This window comes from Salarias fasciatus, chromosome 4 (genome assembly GCF_902148845.1).
Source record: "Salarias fasciatus chromosome 4, fSalaFa1.1, whole genome shotgun sequence".
NCBI lineage: Eukaryota > Metazoa > Chordata > Actinopteri > Blenniiformes > Blenniidae > Salarias > Salarias fasciatus.
The window spans coordinates 11105974-11129479 of NC_043748.1; the positions used below are offsets into that span (position 1 = coordinate 11105974).

Consider the following 23506-nt stretch of genomic DNA (forward strand, 5'->3'; position numbering starts at 1 on the left):
AACCACAAATCAGAAATATTAGTAAGAATAAGGATGACAACTTTATGAGCGTATTTTGATTTTGGATGTTGGACTCAAGCCCTTTTCGTAATGAATTCCCTCTTCTTGAGTAAACAGCAAACAAAGCTTTAACAGGTGTAGAAAAGGATTATTGGTGATGACAGAAACTAATGGGACACGTGAAGTTTGAGACATCACACATCCAGCTGAGTGTTGTTTCCCTCAAACATTCTCGCAGCCACCAGCAGGCAGCGTGTGGTGGGCTGTCAGTTTTGTTTGCATCACATCTGAAGAATTGAAATCCTTCCTCGGAGTAAACGGCCTCCCTGTATATTATGTGTATTTGTTCTCGCTCATCTTCCGTCGGCGCGATGAATTTCTCCGCGTCCAGCAGAGCTGGAGGCTGGATCTGTGCCGCGGCCACCTGCCTCGCTGCACCGCTGACACCTGCCCTTCCTCCCCTCTTTGGCACCTTCTTCCCTGTTTACGGACCCCTTGCGTCCTCCGTCCAATTGCTGCCCGCATGGCCAGCAGCAACGCGAGCGCTGCCACTGGAGATTAAAAATAGCTCCCTAAGAGCAGAGTTCCCTTTGCTTACACACAATAAACGCAGGGCTGCACGGCGGATGTGTCTGTCTCCATCCTCGCGGAGGGGGCAGGAAAACAGCTAAAAGTGGATCTATCCATTCATGTGGCTTTGTGTGGCGCACCACAGTTGTGAGCTCACACACTGCGTCATTAATTGGTCTCAAGGAACTGGCACACAATGGATCCATCTGAGGCTTTATTGCTTGGCTCCTGTAATATTACAGAGGGGCTGAAAACGCCCGACATGCTGATAGGCCCCCGGGGGAGAAAGCAAGGCAGAGAGCAGGTGCTGAAATCCTCGGTGAACTACAGATTTGCCTTTGCATTACTCATGTGGACGTGCCTTCTCGCAAGTGTCGTGACTGTAGAGATGCCGTGTTCAGTGCACAGCTCCATCCATATGCATATTCATCTGTAGGAGACACATGACGGCCCTGAGCGAAGACACACACTGATTCTAATGACCTCCACTGCGAGTGCTTAGGGTTAGCTCCCTAATCTAATTACGACTTCTGCCCGGCTACATTTCCCTGCCCCACCTTCCCTCTGGCACCTTTCAGAGGCTTTCTAATAAAAGACTCATCGAGTGTTGACAATCCTGAAACTGTGAAAGCTTTTTCACCGCATTTCGCCGCTCTTTTCGTGTTTTGCAGTGTGGAAAAGGCGCGGAAAACTTCGACAAGTTCTTCACGCGCACCCAGCCCGTGCTGACACCGCCGGATCAGCTGGTCATCGCCAACATCGACCAGAGCGAGTTCGCCGGCTTCTCCTACATCAACCCTCAGTTCATCCACCCGTCCCTGCACAGTGTGGTATGAGGCGTGAAGCAACGCATGACTGTCGCTGAATACAAGATCCTTCCAATCTCTACCAAACAACCCCTGCTGTCAGCAGACCCTCACCGTCCTCTGCAGCGTTCTGTCTACTAGTTATCAGCACCTGTGCATAGAAACGACGGACGAGAGAGGAAGTGTTGAAATGATGTTAAATACAATCCGAGGAGTGAGAAAGAGCGTGTGACACCGATTTTTTTTTTTTTTTTTTTGCCTCATGTTTTCTTTTTTTGTGTTCCTCCAAGCCTTTGTCTTGTAAAAGAATGTGTCTCAGCATCGGTTTATATCTCTTTAGGTATTTAAATGTGTTTCACCTCATGTCACTCCGCAGCAAGTTGCAATGCACGACATCAAGAGATTCTTTTTTTTCCTCCTCTGTCTTGGCTTTATCTACATCAGAACTGCTCCATGTGAATATGATATTTATATACTGAAATAAAAGTACACTGTACACTGTAACATGAGTGCCAAAGTAGAAGTGGAACAATACATTTCTATTCCAGTCCCCGTAATGTTGTTTTTCCCCGTTTTTGGCTTACCTAACCCTGAACATGCACCGCTTCCATTTGTTGTTTTGTAGAACTGCAGCGACTCACTTAGAGAGACAGAAAGTAGTTGTGGTCACAGTGACAAACAATCCCGGCCAATTCAGTGCAGCAGGATGCAAAGTCAGGATTTAGGGTCAGAGAACTGTGGATGATTTAAAAAAAGAAAAAAAAACTCTAAAGATGCTATGTCCATATGCACCAAGCAGATCTCTGTTGCATGCTTATTTTCTGACTCTGTATGAGCAGTAGACTGTAGGATGCAGTACATGTCTGGTATCATTGTAAAGTTTAGTATTATGATATAAACCATGTTAATATATAATTGTTGTACGTTTATTCTTAAGAGGTTTCTAATTGGAAAAAAAAAGAAATACAGTTTTATGTTTTAACTTTTATGTCCTGAGAGATGTCTTTACCCTCTATTGTAAGTCAACCACAGGTTGTTTTTTTTCCTTCTTTTTTGTAAATAAGTTTCAAAGAGATGTTTCCAAAAAGAGAAGTTACTTGCAGATTTTATACTTCGAACTGAATGTGCTTTTACTACCATAGACGGTTTGAACATTTCTATGTTTAGATTAGCCCTATGAAGAGATATATAACGTTTGGCTGAATCTTTGGTAGCTTTGGTATCAGCAAACCTTGTTATATGTATTTCCACTACTTATCCGTTTTTTTTCTACTACTCATTGTCCAATAGAAAATATGCAGCGCTGTCCGTGTGTGGAACGGTCGAATGCCCTCCTGCCTTGGTCTTCTCAGGGCCGACTCCCTCTGTAACACGCTGAATTCAGAACCAGGCTGGTGGTTAGAGGATTTCAGGGCCCCCGGGGGCCGGAAGGTGTCCTTTCTTTATGTGTCGTGTGCATGCGTGAGGCGAGGCCTGATCTAAGCATGAGAAAGACCCTCCCTGCATGATACAGAGATCCCCGCTAATGAGCATGGACTTTCCCACCGTGTTGCACAGAAGAAGACGATTCCTCTCTCCAGCCAGCACCGTGCGCTTTCTGCTCATATCTCTTCCTTCTCACTGTCATGCAGCCCGACCTGTTTGGCTAAAATGCTGAAGTGTGAACATACCAACGTGCGTAAATTGCTTCTGATGGCTTTTTTTTTTTTTTTTTTGTTCACTGGTGCCAAAAAGAGTCTTTTTGTTTCCAGTCAGGCGTCTCGAGCAGATTGTGTATTATCTATCTGTTTGTTTTTATTTATTTGTTTAAAATGGCTGATGCGTGCAAAATACAACATTGATGTATCAAAATCAACTGCCAAATTTAGAAAAAAGGTATTTCCGACACCTCCTCACTGAGTCTTGAGACGATGCAGCTCTTACATACATCTGGACCAAAATAGGATCTTTAAAGGATAAACCAAATGTTTACATGTCTCACATTGAGAATCCATATCGGAGGAGAGATTTCAAAAGGAGAAAATAAAAAATGCTTTGAACTGAAGAGAGATAATCAAACATTAGACCAGTGAGGGCACTGAACCACTTCAGGCTGCACTTAGTAGAGCCACAGGGATGTTTGTATGTGTTTATTCCACTGCCCCTGCTTTTGTTTACCTGATTCTCCTTGTTCTTCTGTTCATTGTGCTATGACGGATACTGTGTATAAATAAAGTATGAAAAATATATATTAAAGATGATACTCTTTTATCGTGTCAATCGGTTGAGTTTTTGATTAATTTGTGTTGTAATTTCAAATTATCTTTAACTCATTTGTCTTTCTTTAGCTCATTTTAAATACAGATAATGTTGCAGGACTCCATAAATTATGGATTAATTACTGGATTACAATATAAACAGTCTGAAGTTATTAAACTTATCAATACAAATGGAGATGTTTTTTCCTCCAGCAGCTGAGAGTCTTGAACTTTAGGCTATTTGGTAGTCGCCTTTGAAGATGGATTCATATTCGAATCTTTCTCAGAATTTTAAGTGTATTATCTGTAAAAATTCAAAACATTTGCATGTGTTCAGTTTGTTCTCAGACACCTCTTTCATCATTATTATTATATTATTATTAATTCCAACAGGCATCCCTGTAAGCCAGAGGTCCCTGGAGCTGTCCGTGGTGCTGAAACACATGTTGCTCTATGATCACAGAACATTGACTTAAACTCACTTCTTGCTGACTTACCAGAACCTTCACCCGAACTACCACTTTTCTAACTCTAACCTGAACCATAGCGTGACTGACACTCATGGGAGACTTGCTCCAGTCTCAGCAACATTAAGGCTGTATACACACTGGACAGATCAGCAATCCATCACAGTGCAAACATAAACCAACAGTTAGACTCAGTCACACCTGCAGGTCAGGCAGAGTCAACAGTTGGCTGAAAACATGTTTTTTGAACTGTGACAGAGAAACAGAACACCAAGGACTTTACACTGACTTACATGAGTCACATTTTACTAAGTCGGTGTTTAGTTCAATCATCTAACAGGGCTGTGTGCAGTCACTTCTTGTGGAAGAGACTCCCCTCCTCCCTCCCCGTCTCTCTCTCTCTCTCTCTCTCTCTCTCTCTCTCTCTCTCTCTCTCTCTCTCTCTCTCTCTCTCTCTCTCTCAGAGACCATCAGTCTGCCTCAGTTTTTCTGTCACACTGTTGCACAGCCGCGCAGATCCAGACCCTCTCTGCAGCTTCACTTTGCAGCTTTGCGAAGGAATTTGCGAGCGAATAAAAGTCAGGAGGTTTAAATCCAGCGCTGGGAGCGAGGTGTCCCTCCGCTGCAGGACAAACAGGTACGAATCAACAAGGATTTTTAATTGTTTGCTTGTTGCTCCATGTATTTATGCTCCAACACTGCTTCATGCTTCACATTTCTTTTGAGGAATACGTTGATGACTGTAGGCTCAGACGCTATGTTCGGTTATATTCTACTCTATCGTCAGTTTCAGGAGTATTTTCTGTTTTTTTCTGCTGACTTTACGGGAGAAGTTGGTCCAGAATGTTAATGCAGGATCAAAAAGTCTTGGAATCAGTAAATCCTGAGAATTGTTGTTGTTTTTTTTTTTTTAATTGTATTATTAATCTGTAAAGTAGGTGGGAATTGATACCTTCAATTCAGACTAATGACTGACATTAATCAGAAATGCTGTGTCCAGGAGGTTTCAGTAATAATCACTTGATTATAAATTATTTAATTGCCATTCAAATGCAGACATATCCATGTGTTGAAAAGATGATTCTCAGGATTATAAAAATCATCCAACTAAGCATTTAACCTCTGTTTGTGTTTCCTTATTTATTCAAAACATAAGTAAATCCAACTTTGCATAAGTTGTTATCATGATACTGCAGGGATATTTCAGCTGGTCCTGATTTCAGCTTTAAGAAATATTCTATTCTATTCTATTTTATTCTATTCTATTCTGTTCAAAGCACAATCACCCAACTTAATGGCTTGTTAGATTAATAGCCAAAAAAAGCGTGAATGTACTGATGCTGGTTTGATGTTTGCTGTTTTGTTTTACTGTCATGACTGCTACACTCATGCTGAAGCTTTTTTGACAGCTCAATTATGCCTAAATTAATGCTCTATTTTTTTATATTTTAATCCTGATTTCAAGTCAAATTTGAAAGAACAAAAATCATGCTGGGAAAAGCCAGAGCAACCTCTAAATTATTCCTGCAGATGCCCCCCTTTTGAAGCTCTCTGGGGCCCCAGAGGAGGCCTGGCCCACACTCTGTAATCCACTGCTTTGGGGGGTTAAACGCTGAGGCTGTAATCACTGGGTCTCCAGTTGGAGCCCAGCTGATGTATTGATTCCTGATTGCCTGGATTTGTATGCTTCAGCTTCCTTTAGAAGATGTGTCTGTTAAACTAAAAGAGGTGACCTTGTTGCAGAGCGAAGTAGCTTATTTTTTAACTGCTTGTTTCTAAAATCTGCCCTCCAGAGGGTGACAAATAAATCCATTATGCTGGCTGCTTGTAGAGGAAAATAAGCCAGTTTTATATTTGTTGAACAACTAATCTTATCATCCAGAATTCATTAGTCTCACGCTCCAATTCATCCTCTTTTTAACAGTCTCTTTTCGAGTGGATCGCTCCCTCCGTCATTGCCCTAATAGATGATTTATATCTGAATGGGATTATATTTTTGACCTCATGTCTTCAGATTATGTTTAATATGTGATGAATGGAGCCAAATCCCCGCTCTGACGGCTGCCTGCTTTTATCCGTGACTGCAAAATGTCAAAACCCTCTTCTGTTTTTCTAATAATGTGAGCATTTGTATTCACGGTGGTAAGGCTGCAACACATTTCTGTCCCTTAGTCTGGAGGATTAAATAGGTTTATTATTGATTCACACTTCATTTTTCTATTCATGGGAGGTTGGATGGAGTTTAACAGGATGTGGACTGAATTACAATTCACTGCGACTACATCAAAGATTCCAATTGCTGCAGCCACTTTATGCAGGAAGTTGCCTCTTGTAAGATGGAAATCATGTCTGGAGACAGAATGAAGGAAGCTTTGGATTAGGTTTACCTGCAGGACAACAAACACTGATCTTTTTGATTGACTGGTGTCGCAGAGTGCCCGTTTTCTCCTTTGTCATGCTCTGCACCTCTGTCGTCACTCCCTTTCATTTCTCAGTCATATGGTGTCTGTGATCTTGAAACAAAAAGAGTCAGGCGGCTGCGAAGTGCATAACGTCGCACGTCCACGAGCTTATGAGAACCTGAAAAGTGATCATGGGGACTCATAATGAGAGGAATGAGCACTATGTAGTTGTGTGTATGTGTGTGTGCGTGCGTGTGCATGAGAGAGAGAGACTAAGAGGATATTAATAAAGAAGTAAGATGTTATCTCAGATTACAAAATGTCCTCCACTTCACAGCAGAAACTCTACATAAGAATAAAAATCATGTGAGCTGCCAACGTCTGACTGAAGATTCTCCAAAAACACAACGCCTTCAGTGACATCTAATAGATTGTACTATTAGAATAAATTTTAAGCATAAACCAGTGTATAGTGAACAACTTGCTCCTTTACTGCGGGTTGAGAAAGTGGATGCTATCATAACAATACATTTTTCTTCATTTTTGTCTTCATTCAGTACCAGAATTCATTTATAACAATTGGTCAAGCTGTATTATAGATGCAGTCTTTTTACAAGAATGTAATCAGTTTCCAATTAGCTGGTTTTTCTATGGTGGATACAGCTGTTTAAAACATTGATGATTTAGCTTCCGCTGTCTTGATTCCTCCTGTCTCTGTTTCCTCTTTTCCCCTTCAGACTGTTCCTGGAAATCCGTGTTATTTCCGACGCCAGCTGCTGGTCGCTCGCCCCGCTGGTCGCCATGAGCGCGTGCAGCAGGAAGGCCCTGACTCTGCTGAGCAGCGTCTTTGCAATCAGCGGCTTGGGGCTGCTGGGAGTGGCGGTGAGCACAGACTACTGGCTGTACCTGGAGGAGGGCGTCATTATGCCTCTGAATCAGAGCACCGACATCAAGACCTCGCTGCACTCGGGCCTCTGGAGAGTCTGCTTTCTGGCCGGTTAGTACCGAAACCAGGGAGGAGAAAACTGCTGTTTCGCAGTTCATCATGAGCAAATCAAGAGCGGGACACAGATAATGGCGTGAGATTTTTTTAGTGTCACATTTGGAAGATGTTAATTTGTACAGCATGTACAGTCGGCGTGGCAGCAGCTGAAGCAGGAGGCTGATCCTGTCACACTGCCGTACGCGCTGGCTTTGACTTTCATGCAAAATGACATTCACAGTGACTTCATAAGTGTGTGTGTGTGTGTGTGTGTTGCGGGGGAGGGAGGAGACGGTGTGGGCAAGTGTGGGAGAGGGTGAAGGAGAGAGAGAGAAAGAGAGAGAGAGGGGTGGTGAGTAAGTGTGGAAGAGGCAAAGTGAGACAAAGAGAAACTGGAAGCGGTTTCAGTCACACAATTATGATTTAAGGTGGAATCGCTGCTATAATCACACACTCACACACACACACACACACACACACACACAAACACACACACACACACACACACACACACACACACACATACAAAATCTTAACAAATCACGCCTGAGAGTGAGCTGAAGTTCAGCGCTAGCTGGTGTGACGGTGATGAATGCCTCTGCAGCGTTCTGCCAAAGATGTGATGAAACCAGACTCAGGTTCACACGCTGGTGACTAATTGTGCAGAAAAGTCAATGTCAGGAGCTGAAGGCGGGAAACCCGGCCCGGAGGCGTCCGCGAAGCCAGCATCATTAATCAGAACTCGATGAAAGGCTGGGAACGGGCGATGCTCACTCAGCAGGATTCTGCACAGGACCACCTGGTTTTCGTGGTTTTGTCGTCAGCAGTGTAGTCAGGTGAGGAGGTGCAGACCGTGAAGTCTTCTGAGGGTTGAAAGTGATGAGAAGAATTTGCTTTGGAACTTCATGAGTACTTTCTACACCTTATGGAAGGGACACCATCTTTTACTAATGTTGCAGAAATTGGTGAATTAAGACTGATCCAGTGATTTCAATAATATTTTAAGTTCTGCCCTTCCCTTTTTTAAATGGAAAGTATTTCTAAAAATTATTGTTTCAAATGGAATTTTATTTTTATTAATATAAATTCCAGCCAGGTTCATTCTTTTTAACTTTCTGACTCAAAACTCTGACTCAAGCTGAACTGAGATATGGATAACTTCACAAACCATCACAGAACTTTTTAAAAAGCCGTTTTGTGTTATTAAAGCTTGAAATGAGTTTTTCCCGTTGTGAAAGGATATTTCTATATTTCTATATTTCAAGACTAAAGTCAAAATAAAGTTGATTCATTCCATGTGAATCAAGTAAATCTCTTGATTTACAGATTCTCTGAATAGGCTGATTGAATATTATTATCCTAAAATACATGTGTTTTCACAGAAAAGAGTTCACTAAAATTTCACGTATTCGGTGCGTATTCAAAAGAGACATTTGCAATAGTTTTCTATTCTGATGCTCAAGGACAGTTTTCACCTTTTTCTGCTGAGGTATTTTGGCCAAACTTCAAAAAATATCAACTTTAAACATTTTTTCCACCTATTTTTTTCCTCATATTCTGATATTTCCTTTTAAATATGAAGAAAACAATAAGAGATGTTAGCAAAATATGGTGTTTTATCATATAGAGGGTAAGTATAAGTATAGAATCACTGCTTTCAATCATCACTCTGACTTTAGTCTTCAGTACCTGAGCTTCAGTGAAGGATCTGAGCGCGTCTGCCACCTCTGTGTTTTCTGCTGCTGCTGATGACTCATTGTGTCATTTGTGTGTGTATGAGTGTATACGTGTGTGTGAATTTGGAAGTTGCTAATTTTATGCAAGCAACATCCACCGATCGGTGACGTCGAGCAGCTCTCACGCTCGCCTTCTCCCTCCCTCACCTCGTGCCTGAAGTTTGTGCCTGTGTTCTCGCCAGGTGACGAGTCGGGCCGCTGCTTCACCATCGAGTACATCATGCCCATGAACGTCCAGCTGACGTCAGAGTCCACGGTGAACGTGCTCAGTGAGTAACAACAGCAGGACAACACACACACACACACACAAACACCCACACACACACACACCGGGCTGAATTGGCTCCTCTGATTTTATCAAACGGCTCAGGACGCTTTGAGGAAAATGAAGTGTGTGTGTGTTTTGTAATGAGGTTGTGTGCAGAAATCTGTGTAGCATCTCTGTGTGGTCAGAAAGTCTGAGTCATCGAAACTCCTCTCCGGAATACTTATTGCTTCTTCACAGACAATTCACCTCACGAGCGCATCTCAATGTCAAAACGCGACTGAAGGATAAGTCGCTGCCGTGAGTCACTGCAACAGAGTGATATTGTACTCCTCTTTCACCGACAGAAGCAACAGAATATATTCAGCTGTCCACGTTTTATTTTAACTTGAAGTCGTGTTGTTCCTCCTCCTTCCAAGAGGAGCTTTGTTCTGTGGCTGTGTGGGTGTTTTACACCGAAGAAAGTCACGTTTCTAACAGCCTGAAAGATTAAAATTAACTTATACAGTTAATTAAAGTGCCGTCTCCCACTCATTTCTTTTTTTTTTTTTTTTATCTGACTGTAAGCATTTAGTAACAGCACTGAGCTGTTTGTAACCATAATTTACACTTTTAAGCAAATAAGGTCATCAATTTAAGTGATTACAGCTTTTCCAGAGATATGAAGAGGGGAAAATAGCGTCTGTTTTGTAACAGATTTGCAAGTTTTGCAAGTGGTAGATTCTTTGAGATGTAAACTTGGATCTGGCTCAGAAGCCTTGATCTCCTTCTTTCTCTCCAGGTCTGAAAGAGTTGCAGCTTCATTTTCCTCTAACTGGAGCTGAAACTGCATTAACTGCCTCTTCCAAACACGAAAATCCAAAGTTTAAAGTTATGAGTTCACACACATGAAGGCACCAGAGATATCTCGGCTCCTGGTTGATTGTGGGGATTTAAACAGCAGCCTGATCGTCTCCATCATGTCTCCTCTTCAGAGATGATCCGCTCGGCGACTCCCTTCCCTCTGGTGAGCCTCTTCTTCATGTTCATCGGTTTTGTCCTCAACAACATCGGGCACGTCCGTCCTCACCGCACCATCCTGGCCTTTGTGTCTGGGATCTTCTTCATCCTCTCAGGTGAATTGATTTCTTTTTTTCCCCCCTTCCTCTTGAATTATCCATCGCTTTTGTCTTTGCTGATTCATGTTTTTGTCCGGCCCTGAAGTTATTTTTTGACAAACAGCCTCTGTGTCTCTCAGGTCTGGCTCTGGTCGTGGGCCTGGTGCTCTACATCTCCACTATAAATGATGAAATGCTCAACCGGACCAAGAGCAGCGAGGCCTATTTCTCTTATAAGTATGGCTGGTCGTTTGCCTTCGCCGCCCTCTCCTTTCTGCTCACCGAGGTGAGAAATTGACTTGAAAAAAAGCAGATCCTCTTACTTTACTTGACTAAACACTCTCTCACTTTGATAGTAGAAATATTCCACAAGGGAAAGGAAACAATTAATTTACAGATACAGTAGCTACAAAAATACAAATTATTTACTTTTATAATTACCTGAAGTAAAATCCTGACACATTACAGGTCAATTTTACAAGTTTTTACACAGTTCAGTTGATTAGATTAGCAGAATTTAGCATATTTGAATTAATAGTTGATTAAAAAATGAATAATATCATTTTCTGTGGTTTGTTTTGTGAAATACAACTTGTTTTGAACTGTATTTTGTGTTTTGTTGTGATAAGAAGTGGCCTGAGTTTGATCACAGTTGAGTCTTTGCTGACTTCTAGTGGTTGAAATGAGGAATTGCAACATTACTGCAACATCACTCAGAAATAGAGTTCAGTAGTTATCAACATAAATATGAACCTCTATTTTAATTATGATCATTTTTTTTTTTTAAAAAGTACAACATTTGTGATTCTGGTGATCAAAAAGAACTACTTAAAATGTTTACATACAGAACTGAATGGGTAACTGTACATCTCTATATTTTTATGGGCTTACACACATTGACTATTTCCTCCTCCCTGCAGAGCGCCGGCGTCATGTCGGTGTACCTCTTCATGAAGCGCTACACGGCAGAAGAGCTCTACCAGCCCCGTCACCCCAATTTTTACCGCCCCCGCCTCAGCAACTGCTCCGACCACTCGGGTCAGTTCCTGCACCCGGAGGCCTGGTCGCGCGGCCGCAGCCCCTCGGACATTTCCAGCGAAGCCTCCCTGCAGATGAGCGCCAGCTACCCCGCCCTGCTGAAGTGTCCGGACTACGACCAGGTGTCGTCCTCGCCCTGCTGAGGAGGCCGAGTCCAGTGCATGAAAAGATCACGGAAAGGTCAAAAGGTCGGCCGAGCGCTGCGGTGTGATCAGAGAAAACGACGCTTGTGTCATTTTTAACTGAGACCTGAAGACTTTGAAATAGCCTGGCTGAGTTGTTTCTGTCGTTTTGATCTGGTCAGAAAAGCTCTCGGAGGATTTATTGTCGCAGCAGAAACTTTTCCTCGTCGGAGGCGAAGTTCGTGGGATTTAAAGACGAAACACAAACATCATGCAGTCGACGTGTCTGCAAAGATCTGAAGCATCTAAGAGGTGAATGTTACATTTAATTCCCTGAGGAGATTCTTCAGGTCACCTTTGAACTCATGCGTTATGATTTGACTGTTTTGGTGCATTTTTTACCTGGCAGTGCCTCTCAGCCGATAAATCAATGTTCAATGTTTAGGATTTTGTTGTATTAGCACATAAATGTGTATTGATGTTTTAGATCGCTGTAATCCTGCAGGAATGCACAACATGAGGCCGGTCATTATTTTATCATCTGATAAATCCGATAAACAGAGGAATCACCACAGGAAGCCTGCCTTTTTTTTTTTGTGCGTGTTGCCTTATTTTGCTGGATCCACTCCGTGCTTGTCATAGCAAAGCGCAATACAGCCGTCGGCTGCAGCTAAAGACCAATGTAGATTAAAAGATGACGTTAGATTATTATGTAAAAAGTGTTTTTCTATGAAGTACAAGTCATATATTTTCATATGTAAATTTCATATAATTTAATATTGTTGTGGTAGCTTACAAACAGACACCACTCGTCTTTCTTGATCAAGTAATCAACATATTAGGATTAAATAGAATTAAAAAATATATATATAATCTTACACATTGGAGAAATCTGACCCCAGAGGTCACCCTGAGTTCATGTGTAAAGGATAATTCACAGAAAAAAAAAAAACTTTTCTTGACAATGTTTGTCTGTGTTGTTTGTCAGAAATTATAGTGAAGATGATCGTTTGTTGAGTGTAGATTTTTTTTTTAAATATATATGATATGTGCACAAGTTGGGCATTAAATGAATTCATTACGTGTTGCTCCTGATGTTGCTGCTGTGCTGTAGTGTTAGAAAAACCTGTTCCAATATTCGAAGGATAGTTTATCTGCAAACATCCAGCACTGTTTTTCACATCGATTCTACAACTGTGAATTGACGATCAAACACTGGGATGCAGCTTTTTTAGGGTTTCGGAGATGTTTTATCTTATTTTTCAGCAGGTTTTGATTTGTTGGTTAAAAAAATCAGCACCCTACATACAAATTGCTTATTCGCATTCATTTGTACCTAATTGAGAAATCGGGTGCAATCAGTGAGTCTTCTTGGTGACTGTGGTGTATCAACATTTCAAATAAACTGTGTTAATGTCCTTCAGGATGCTTCTTCTTTCTTTAAGGTCCCGGATGTGAGCAGGAGGGTCACAGTGATGCTTAAATTAAATGAAATTTATTAGTTAAGAAAAAAATAATCTAATGTTTCTCTCCTGACAGCTTGAGGGTCTCTGTGAAGTGAATTAAAGGTCTGACCATGACATGCTTCAGCTCTCCTCAGTCTGGTGTTCATGTCTTCATCCTGCTTGTAAACAAGTCCAGTAACGAGCCTTCATTGCACTCAGGTGTGCTGCAGCTGGGAGAAGCCCTGCACTACTTTTATATTAGTCCAAAGTTTCTTGTGGGAAAATCTGAACGGTACTTTAAAAATAAGACATTTTATAGCAGAATTTTTAACTGAACAGATATAATAAATATTTCAATGTCAGGTAGAGTGTGTACAACGTTAACAAAACTAAAGAATATTGCATGATAGGTTTTCCATAATAACATTGCATAATGTGCTCTTTTACATAACAAATTACTTACATTATACAAGTTTCGGTGAACTATGACCAAGTATTTTGTGACATGAGAATTTTCATCAAATCCACAAAAGACAATTAAAATTGAAATCTTTAGATCTGCATTTTTGTTCCGGTTTCCAATCTACATTTGTTTACAAGGCAGAATACAGTGGAATTTTCATTTATTTTGTTTGACAAGTACATATTTAAAATGCCAATTTTATTAAGTAAATTAAATCAAATGCAAAAAAAAACTATTTTAGTAGTTTTAGAAAAGAGTTCTAAGCCAAGCCTTTACTTGTAAATCAGAAGAATACTTACATACTTGTTGGAGAAGTGTTTCAATGGTATTTTTGACCCGACCTGCCTGCAGAGGGCGCCATCTCTCCAGTCGTTGTGCTCCACATCCTGATCTCCTCACAGACCCAAACCTTCACCTTGATCATGTTAATTTATTTACTACGTGTGTTTTGTACAAACGGTCATCACAGCCCTGCGTGACGGAGGCCGACATGTGTCTTCAAAAAAGCCCCTCGTTAGACTGCACGTGACTTTAATTAATTATGGCTCATTATTTATGCAAATAAGTAGGTCAGGACTGGCATCAATAATGAATACGACTCGAGACTGCAGTAAGCTTTATGTATACTTTATGTAGATACACGTAATGTACAACGTGACCGATAGCTTTTACAGAGAATATAAAAGTTAATGTAACTATAAGCCCACAAAGGGCGGTAGAAGATAATATTGTGCCTTGACCACAAGGCTTTCATTGTATTTTACAATCACATATAAAACTACTGGTGTTTTTGACATCATCATCATTATTATTATTATTGATTATATCATCATCATCATCACTGATATTACTTTACTATAATCATCATAAACATCATCAAACATATTCACTATAATCATCATAAATACAAATATCTTCCTCACTCATAAGTCATGGCTTTTAAGCTTTTTCACAGTTATTAACCATAATTCTCTTCATCATCATCATCATCATCATCGTCATTATATGTATTGTATATTTTCTATTGATTATGTTTAAGGCTTTTTTGTAAAGAAGACCCCAAACTTCAGCTGATGCAAACGTCTGCCAGTCGGCTCAAACATGTGACACAGAGAGTGCATACTACAACAGAGAGACCAGAAAACTATACATTATATGTACATACATAACTTAGGCATACATCGTTGAACATTTACAGGTAGTAATAAACCATTTCACAAATAAAAATAAATACAAAAAAAAAAAAAAGATAGCTGGTTAATATATAGAATTTTTTTTTTTTTTTTTTTAAGGGAGGAACACAAAAAGCAAGCAAGGATTCTTCAGGAGTACAAACCAAATTCTAACAGGATCACGACACACCGACCTTCACTGACATCGGCCATAAACAAGGAAATAACAGAAGCTTAACTGGACTGGTACCTATTGGTTCGTGTTCAGCCATGAATAAAACCCACCTGTTAGACTGAAGACTTCCGCAATGGAAAGTACTTTTAAAGTTATAATCCTTAAGATACTTGAGAAATTAGAGGGAGCTTTATTCCTCTATCAGCCATTAAGTGTTTCTGCTTTATGTTTTTAGTGGCAGAGTCAATGGTTTTCCTGACTCACACGAATTAAACATTGATGAAGTATTGATAGTGTATGAACTTACATTATAGAAACCTAAGTGCCTGTGTGCTGGTGACTTTTAATATTTGTAAAATGAAGAAAGAAAACCGACTGCAGCAATCATGAAAGCGACACTAATCTCGTCAAATCAAGGACTGAAATCTTAAGGATTACAACTTTCAAGTCCAGACAGAGAGTTTACTCTTAAGCCTCAGTCAGAGCACCGCTGATACTCAACGAAATCAAAAAGTATGCACATTTCAGAATTCTCTGCTCCACATGAATAAATGAAATCAGTCCAGCTGACTCAAGACTGTAATGCGTTCTTAGAAACTGTACGCCAGCTGTGTTTTTTTTTTTTTTCTCCTTCTGAAGTTACTCTCAGGCAGCCGTGGCACCTGGAGAGGAGAATTCAAACCCGGAGTGAGTTCACAACAAGCACCAGATGAGGCGATACTGCGCCGACTCAATCACTGCCGCCCTGATATCATCGCCCGTCTCCTCCTCCGCGAGTCGCTCTGACATTTGGAGCGCCGTTCGTCCCGACTCCCCTTCTGAATTACAGCAACCTTTTTTCATAAAGCACAGTGGAGGGAACACTTGCATCACTTATGCACCCATACAGCAGATGCTGTGTGCACCGATAGCATGCACACTGCTGCATACATACACACACACACACACACAAACACAAACGTTAATCGGTCTATAATAACCCACATGCATGCATGTGCACCTGAAACATGGCAGTTGTGCTTTAGGGAGACCTAGAAACATTATGTAACCATGAGAGTGGAGGTGCTGTGTGAGATGGAGGGGGGGGAAATAAAACTGGCTGGTTCCTTGTTCTTGCAGCTCCATGCAAGATCCACAAAACTGAGATTCTTGGAGCTACGCTGCCTCGGTTGTGTGTTTGACGTGTCCCCAACACACACACACACACACACACACACACACCGGGCAGTCAGTCCGGAGAGTAAACTGAGGTTTGTTCTTCGGGGGTGAAGCCAGTTGTGTGGCCAACAGTCATTTTTCTGGTCAACCAGCTCTGCCGTGTGTGGTTTATGAGTTCATGAGCCGAAAGGAGGGGAAGAAGATGGGAGGAGAGCGGAGGGCGAGAGCGCCGCCGCTCCTCACTTCTTGTTGGCGATGCGTCTTTTCCTGGTGGCCAGCATGTCGTAGAAGGGATCTCTGCTGATGCTCGCCCTGGAGAAGCCAATCAAAGGACACAGATGAAATAAATAAGAAGGCCACATGAGAGGAGGGTCTCAAACATCTTTGATATGGAAATGTAGGCACATTTATACAAACCCCTGCTTTAACTAGATCAAAAAAAAGAAAAAAAAACTTTGTGCAGTGACCTAGTTTGGTTTCCATGGTTTCTGAAGAGGAACCCCTCCCTCCCAACTATCTTTTTCTTGGTGCTCTGGTTTTGCTGGATCCTCCAGAACCCTGCCAAGAACGTGGCCGGGCAGACACAGCCTCCTGCTCCTCAGGTGTACGGAGCTCGAGGCTTCCAGCTCTCTCCTGCGTTCTCCAGCTCTCCGTTTCTCCTCAGAGCGACGGAAATGGAAATGCGGCGTACAGCGGGGGCAAGCGAGTCAGGAAGCCATTTGGGCTCTACTGAGAAGCCCAGTTTCACGCCTGCTAAATCCTGTTAGCCCCAACACAAAGCACGAAGAGGCTCAACCCCCCACTGCGGATATCTCCGATTCCCTTTATAACGCCACACGCTGAAGAATGAGTCTGTGCACGATGACTATCCTCCTTTTTTCATGGGGCTCATTGTCGTTTTCAACAACCCAATTTCGTGAAACAATAGCGCCACAGTGGAGTGATCAAATGCGAGCATGGCTGCCAAGGCGAATGTAACATTTCTCTTCATTTCTCTGTTCGCAGACAGATAAAGTACTTGTCTCGTGAACTTCAGTTGTAGAAAAAGCGCGGCGTTCATTCATAAACAGCCCCCCCCCCCCCCACACTTTTGCAGTTGACCTATTTTGTTCAGCATCATCTGGGTCTGCGTGCTCGTGACTCCAGATGAGCAGATAGCGCGTCGCTCTCGTGATCGTACGCGCTTTCAAAAAGAAGGGGAATATCATCATTTCCATAAAAAAAGCCCTTTATCTGCCCGGACCTCCGAGTCATCTCGGACCCCTCCGGTGAAGCTCGGGGAACAACGTCAGCGCCGCGCCAGGCTGCCTCTCCTGGATGGGTTTGCTGGCTCACCCCTGGTGTGTTATAAGCGGTGACTAATCCCCCATCATTTCCCTCCTGAATGCTCTTTGATAGTATGGCGAGAGGCGCAGGGGGGTGGGGACAGGAGGGGGAGGGCCGTGCTGTTACAGTATAGATGTGGCATGTTCTGCTGAGCCAACTATGTTTGACATTGCACCATCTTCTATGAAGGCGTTCAGCATATAGGTCACAAACAACAAGGTTATCATTATTCTGACAACAATGTGTGGTTTAGAATGGATAGAAATAACCTTATTTTGCCGGGCTCACTGTTTTAATCGAAAATGTTATATTTCTTATAAAACTCAAAGCTCAAAACACAGCAGGAATGTATTTTCATTCTTAACCGAGACCAAAGACGGGAAATTCTGATTTAAACCCCAAATCTTAATCCCTTTTGTTATTCGGTGTTTACAAACGTTGACCCTAAAATCCCAGTCATTAATCACAGATTCGGTTTATTGGGACACATTGAGATCCCAAAATTCGTCTTAAAATTTCAGATTAAACATCTGGAGCACCAGGGACAAACAAAAGGATGAGCTTAACCCATCATGTGGGACAACAAGGGAATCACACAAAAATATGGATCTATTTATGATACAACTAAAGCTGTGATGGATTTTAGAGCTTTTGTGGTTTATTAGAGTCAAATAAGAAGAAAAACAGTTCTTTCTACTGATTATAGTTTCTGTTTGTTCAGTAAAGTGTAACATTGGGAGTCAGGGAGGGGTTTGTGCTGTTATTTGTATAGAAAATCTTACTTAATGGATTTAATCCACTCTTCTTTCTCCTCAGGCGTGGGCGCAGATATTCTGTATACCACATGATTTCCCTCCACAACACGCCCATCGGCCTCCGTCTTGCAGGCTTTGATCACCTGGCCTTTGTGATTGGGATTATACAGCTCGAAGCAGTTCTGAAGGAAGGGGGATGAAGAGCAGGGTGTCACAAACTTCACATAATTAACACTGATCAAGATTGGGTTTTTTTTTTTTTTTCTACAACAAAAAGAAGCGTTCATCGACCGAGTAACAGAGAAAGATGCTTGTTGTGAGGCCGAGGGCTCTAATGAGGGAACACTCACAGGTTTCCTTGGCTCCTCCACCTCCCTGATGCTGAGGTTCTCCAGTGGTATGATCCCACGAGGTTCCTTATCCTAACGGAGCGAGGGATCAGGGCCAGAGACATGAGAGGAGGCAGAAAAACAGGAAACTGCACCAACTTAAAAAGCAAGCAATCAAGAAGAGCCACAGAACAGAGCATAAGGAAATTAAGTGAGAACTGCATAGCTAGAAATAAGAAAGAAGAATATAGGAGATTAAGCTGTTTGTGTCTGAAATGAAAGATTAAAAATCCCACAATCAACCTTGGAGCCCTGTTTCTAATCCTCCGTGTTCTTCACTGGACGAGATAATGCGTGCAGGCTGCAGTGAGACCAGCGGACAGGACGTAATGACAGCGTCCTGAAGGATAGCAGTAGGGCAGAGGGAGGACAGTGCTGAGGTAGCAGCAGCGCCACAAAGGGACTGAAAAAAAATCTTCAAGGACCACTTGCTATTTTTTAGGGTTTGTTTAACCTGCACTGTACACCAGCAGGGCATCAGACAGAGGGGGAAAGCCTCCTGCTAATTGAGGTAATCATGAGCTTAATTGAACAACAATTAACAGCCTATTATGACAGTTAAAACAGGGATGTAACAAATCCCCGCTGCGGCCATGACAAGCCACGAAGTTCTCTCCTTCTTAACGATGTGGCTTTTTACTATGAGAAGAAATTCTTTATATATTTGTCACAAATGTGAAGCTGCAGCAGAAGTTGAGAGCGCGAGGGTCAGATTGCGCGGGACTCACAGTTGTGTACTCGAAGTAGTAGAGGCAGTTGTCCGTGAGGATGAACCACCTTCTCTTCCAGGTTTTCACTCGACCCCCTGGCAGGAAGACACAGAGGAGACAGGAAGTGACACAATGGCCTCGGTGACAGGCCGTCTCCTGTCAGGAAGGAGGGCAGGAATGTGACACTCACGAGCCAAGCTGACCTACATCCAACCACGTTTTATTATTCCCCAGAATATTTTGATGAAATGACCTGTATGTTTTGTGTATTTTTTTTTTCTTTTCTTTTCTGTACCCTGGAACTCAGTTTCTGGAGGCGCTTCTAAGAAGGGCGGAAAAATGGAGGTCGGATCTGATGTGGATGTTTGCTTGAGGGAGGCTCTCGGTCTCTTCCCGTAACCCCAGACAGATTCCACATGGCTGAGACAGACACGCTCCGAGGGGTCACACGATCACATCCAAGATCCACAGCTCTTCAGGCGAAATAGTCCTCAGTACAGTGGGGGGGTGGGGGGGGGGGGGGGGGGGGGGGGGGTGGGGGGGGGCTGGGGGGTGTTCAATGGAATTTACAGCCCATCTTCCATGAATACCAGTCAGTGAAAACAATTAACATATATATATAAGAAAAACTAGTTAAAGTCAATTTTTACTCAACCCAAAAAGCTGAAAGAAATGTGTTAATCTTTAAGTGACATAAAATATACTGGAGACCCGGTGAATCTGCAGTCGAATCTCCAATAATATCCCTATTAAAGCTGCATGATTTGGGGATTCATAAGAACAGCGCTAAAGAAGCTACTTGCAAGTCTGACTCTTATCACCACACTTAGAATAAACACGGTTGGAGAATGTTTCATTTTACTATTGCTTTAATAACTCATGATCCGGGGAAAAATAAAGACCAAATGATTGAATTAACATAATTGACTATACAGGGTTGCACATTAGTTTGTTGTTGTGATTCAATTTGCTGGCGGTTCCTGTCCTCGACCACATGGAATCGTCATGAGACCAGAAACCACAGGAAACATTCCCCACGCTGCTGAAAAGTCACCGTGACCCGGACGTCCCTTTCTTCATGGAAGAGACTACTTTATTTCACAGTTTTGCAGGTTTTTGTGTTAGTGTTAAATGTAGGATGTTAATGTTCCAGTTTAATAAAAATCTGAAACGTCTCAGACGCTGCATGCTTGCATGTGAATCACAAAAATTCCATTTCAAAAACACAATTTAGGTCAAATGTTCATTATTGGTTCCACTGTGTGAGGAAAGCCTAAATGTCTATCACTGATACTGTAGAAATCTGTTTCTCTTTAACCTTCTGAAACATGCAGTGGAGCTGGTTTGTACGTGATAACAATCTACCACCACTATCTGTCCCGACTCTGAGCTTCATCAAGTGATGACTCAAGCAACTCCTGAATTATTACTGACTCTGCCTATTCATTTTTCAAAGCAACAAGATAAAAAAAAAACCTTGTTGGCTCTTGGAAGTAGGGAGCAAACTTAGCTCTTGAAATGAACCTAACATGGCACTTAAAGCAGCCCTGAAGGAGAGTATATGTACAAACACATGCATGCATGCATGCAAAAAAAAAAAAAACCATCAAGACACCCCAGAGCAATTTCTACACCTTGTTCGTGCTGAACTGCAGAGAGGGAAGGAAAAAAGAAAAAAAAGAAAACTAAAACAGAGAAGAGGCAAGCGCGAATGTCCAACTTTGCGGTTGGGAGCAGCGCTCAGCCTGTGGCGGTCGCTGCACAGCGTCACGCCGGAGGAACGACAGGGAGCGGGGACGCTGAGGAAGCCTCCCTGGTGAGAGACACCATGTCTGGCGTGTGCGTGCAGACCGACACTGGAATGCAGCGGCACAAAATAAGGAGCACAACACCGTGCGTGCGTACGTGCGTGTGCATTGATGCAACGGGCCTGTAAGGGCTGCACGTAGTCACAGAAGCTCCCGATTTCCTTACATTTCAATAGACTCTGGCTATTGAATTAGCGCGGCCAAATTTCCGCTCGGCGCACAGAAAGATTTGCTAAGAAGGCATTTATTCCTCCGCATCCTCCAGGGTTTATTTTTAGAGTTAAATTAGAAATATCACAGTGAGAACTGGTGCGGGAAATGGCTCCGGGGAGGACATCTGCTTGAATGTAATCATGTTAGGACTGTGAGCCACAATGGGGCTATTTACATTCGTACTCATGGAGCTTGATGAGGCTGCAGAGACGTTACACAGAGTTAGGGGAATGCACAGGTCAAAGCCAGGTGTGTGTGTGTGTGTGTGTGTGTGTGTGTGTGTGTGTGTGTGTGTGTGTGTGTGTGTGTGTGTGTGTGTGTGTGTGTGTGTGTGTGTGTGTGCATGTGTGACAAAACACAGTCATAAACCTAACCACCTGCAGCGAGTTTGCTCTCTCACCCTGGACAAACAATATCCAGGCTACTGGACTGTCACTGCTCTCCACAATAAATCAATGTTTAAAAGAGGGAACTTAAAATAAGAGGTGATAAGATGATGGAGGTGAGCAACATCTGCTGGACGCAAACTGCCGAGCAGCAGAGCAACGATGAAAAACACATGGGCAAGCATGACTGTTAAACTACACACACACACACACTGACTCATAAATTACAGTTTACAGTGTGCTTTCCACAAAGGCATTAGGGTTATTTTTAACAAGTTCTGAGTGCACAACTCTAAATGTGTGATGCACCAGGTTGGAAACATCAGTAAACCTGCTCTCTGTCTCTCTCTAAACTTGGAGACTCCAAAATGCTCTCAACACAAACACCCTTGTTTACTGTGAGCTTGCCTGGCATGTCTTCTGCGAATATTCACGTGAACAAAGTGTTTCAGTTTAATATCAAATACGACATTCTCAAATTACAACCAGAAAAAGCTGCGTGCTCTAATCTTTATTTACCTTAAATCTTTACTGCGTTGTCTAAACCATCATACCTCACCACGTGAGCTGGAATTGCCTCCAGCATGCAGTGAAAGTTCTTGTGAGAACAAAAAAAAATCCCCAGTTGTAGAGTCGAAAAAATGCAGGAGTAACCAAATAAAGTCATCCTGGATGTCTTGCATTTCCTGGGAAATTGATTGTGTCAAGTCTTACGCTAACCTAATTTCAGCAGCCAGCCTTCTCTGTCTGGGTTGAAGAACGTGTGCGTCAGGTCATTCCCGTCGTCCTCCGGGATCTTAAAGGGTTCGCTCTTGATGCTGTCGTATAGATTCTACACAGACGAGAAAAGAGAAACAAGCAGAAAGATTCCATCAGCTTCCAGATGAGTATGCACACTTACACTGCGTTACACAGAACAATGACAAACTCTATTACAGTGCTGCAGAGTCAAAGACGACGGTTTATACTTCAGTGACCGTGCAAGCTCAGACAGTTTTTAATAAAGTGTTTTTTATGCATTCGGTCCAAATAAAACAAACAGCACTTTGGCATAGACATCAGACCACGATGTGTGTTCTTTTTTTTCTTTTTTTTTGGTTTTCTTTGAGCGATCATGAAAAATCATTAGCATCAGCATCCAGAGTGAAGTGCAGAGTTTGCAGAGATGCAATATCTCAATTAGTGAAGCATGACTGCTTGGCGTAGAAGCGAGCTGGCGTGCTTGTTTTTCCCTCTGATGTTCAGGTAGTATACATTAAAACCCGTGTTACACTTTAACCAACGCCGCGATTGAAATGCACGCGACACAGGACGCATTTGTCAGACCGAACAAACTAATCAAGTCAAAGCTCTCACCCTGAGAAGCTCCTCTGGGAGGTCCCCCCCCTCGTTGATCCCTCTGTTCATGGAGATGAAGCGCTCCACCGGGGGCTTGTCTCTGACGTTGGGATTGTGCAGGCTGGTGTTCAGCATGATGATGGCGAATGAGAGGACGTAGCAGGTGTCTGTGGAAGCAATTACAATGCGGGGTCAGTGGGAAACGAGGCGTGCAGCACGGGTTTCCCTCGCTCCGACAAAGATCAGGACTGTCTGACTAGATAGTGCGGAAAAGATAAAAACACTGATTAAACATGATGGCATGATGGTGTATTGAGTATTTGGATACACCGAGGCTGTTTTGCTGGTGTAAAAGGTTGATTTTCAGCTTTTCTAATAAAATAATGCCGACATGACAGAGCCAGAGATTTGTGATCCATCAATAAATCTTCTCACACCAAATTTAG

General features: G+C 42.4%; 3 protein-coding genes across 4 annotated transcripts in view; 2 read left to right on the forward strand and 1 right to left on the reverse strand.

Moving 5' to 3' along the window:
* The window catches only part of prkcab (protein kinase C, alpha, b), an 85923-nt gene extending 84335 nt beyond the window's left edge, over positions 1-1588 (forward strand). The window contains exon 18 of one of the 2 annotated variants that reach the window (XM_030088640.1): positions 1242-1588. In XM_030088640.1, coding sequence (XP_029944500.1) covers positions 1242-1406 — 165 coding nt within the window. In that variant the 3' untranslated portion in view covers positions 1407-1588. The remainder of the gene's footprint in view (positions 1-1241) is intronic. The other variant, XM_030088641.1, reaches the window with a different exon arrangement.
* A 5639-nt stretch (positions 1589-7227) lies between these two features.
* On the forward strand, positions 7228-11797 carry cacng5b (calcium channel, voltage-dependent, gamma subunit 5b). Its single transcript, XM_030088642.1, has 5 exons — positions 7228-7479; positions 9383-9469; positions 10440-10580; positions 10703-10848; positions 11483-11797. The coding sequence occupies exons 1-5, from the start codon at positions 7284-7286 to the stop codon at positions 11741-11743; spliced, it is 831 nt and encodes a 276-aa protein (XP_029944502.1). The 5' UTR covers positions 7228-7283; the 3' UTR covers positions 11744-11797.
* A 3103-nt stretch (positions 11798-14900) lies between these two features.
* cyth3b (cytohesin 3b) overlaps positions 14901-23506 on the reverse strand; it is a 30307-nt gene continuing 21701 nt past the window's right edge. Inside the window, exons 8-13 of the mRNA XM_030089799.1 lie at positions 23079-23227; positions 22443-22554; positions 19334-19410; positions 18567-18638; positions 18244-18398; positions 14901-16447 (exon numbers count right to left, since the gene is read on the reverse strand). Of these exons, the coding sequence (XP_029945659.1) occupies positions 16375-16447; positions 18244-18398; positions 18567-18638; positions 19334-19410; positions 22443-22554; positions 23079-23227 (638 nt within the window). The 3' untranslated portion in view covers positions 14901-16374. The remainder of the gene's footprint in view (positions 16448-18243; positions 18399-18566; positions 18639-19333; positions 19411-22442; positions 22555-23078; positions 23228-23506) is intronic.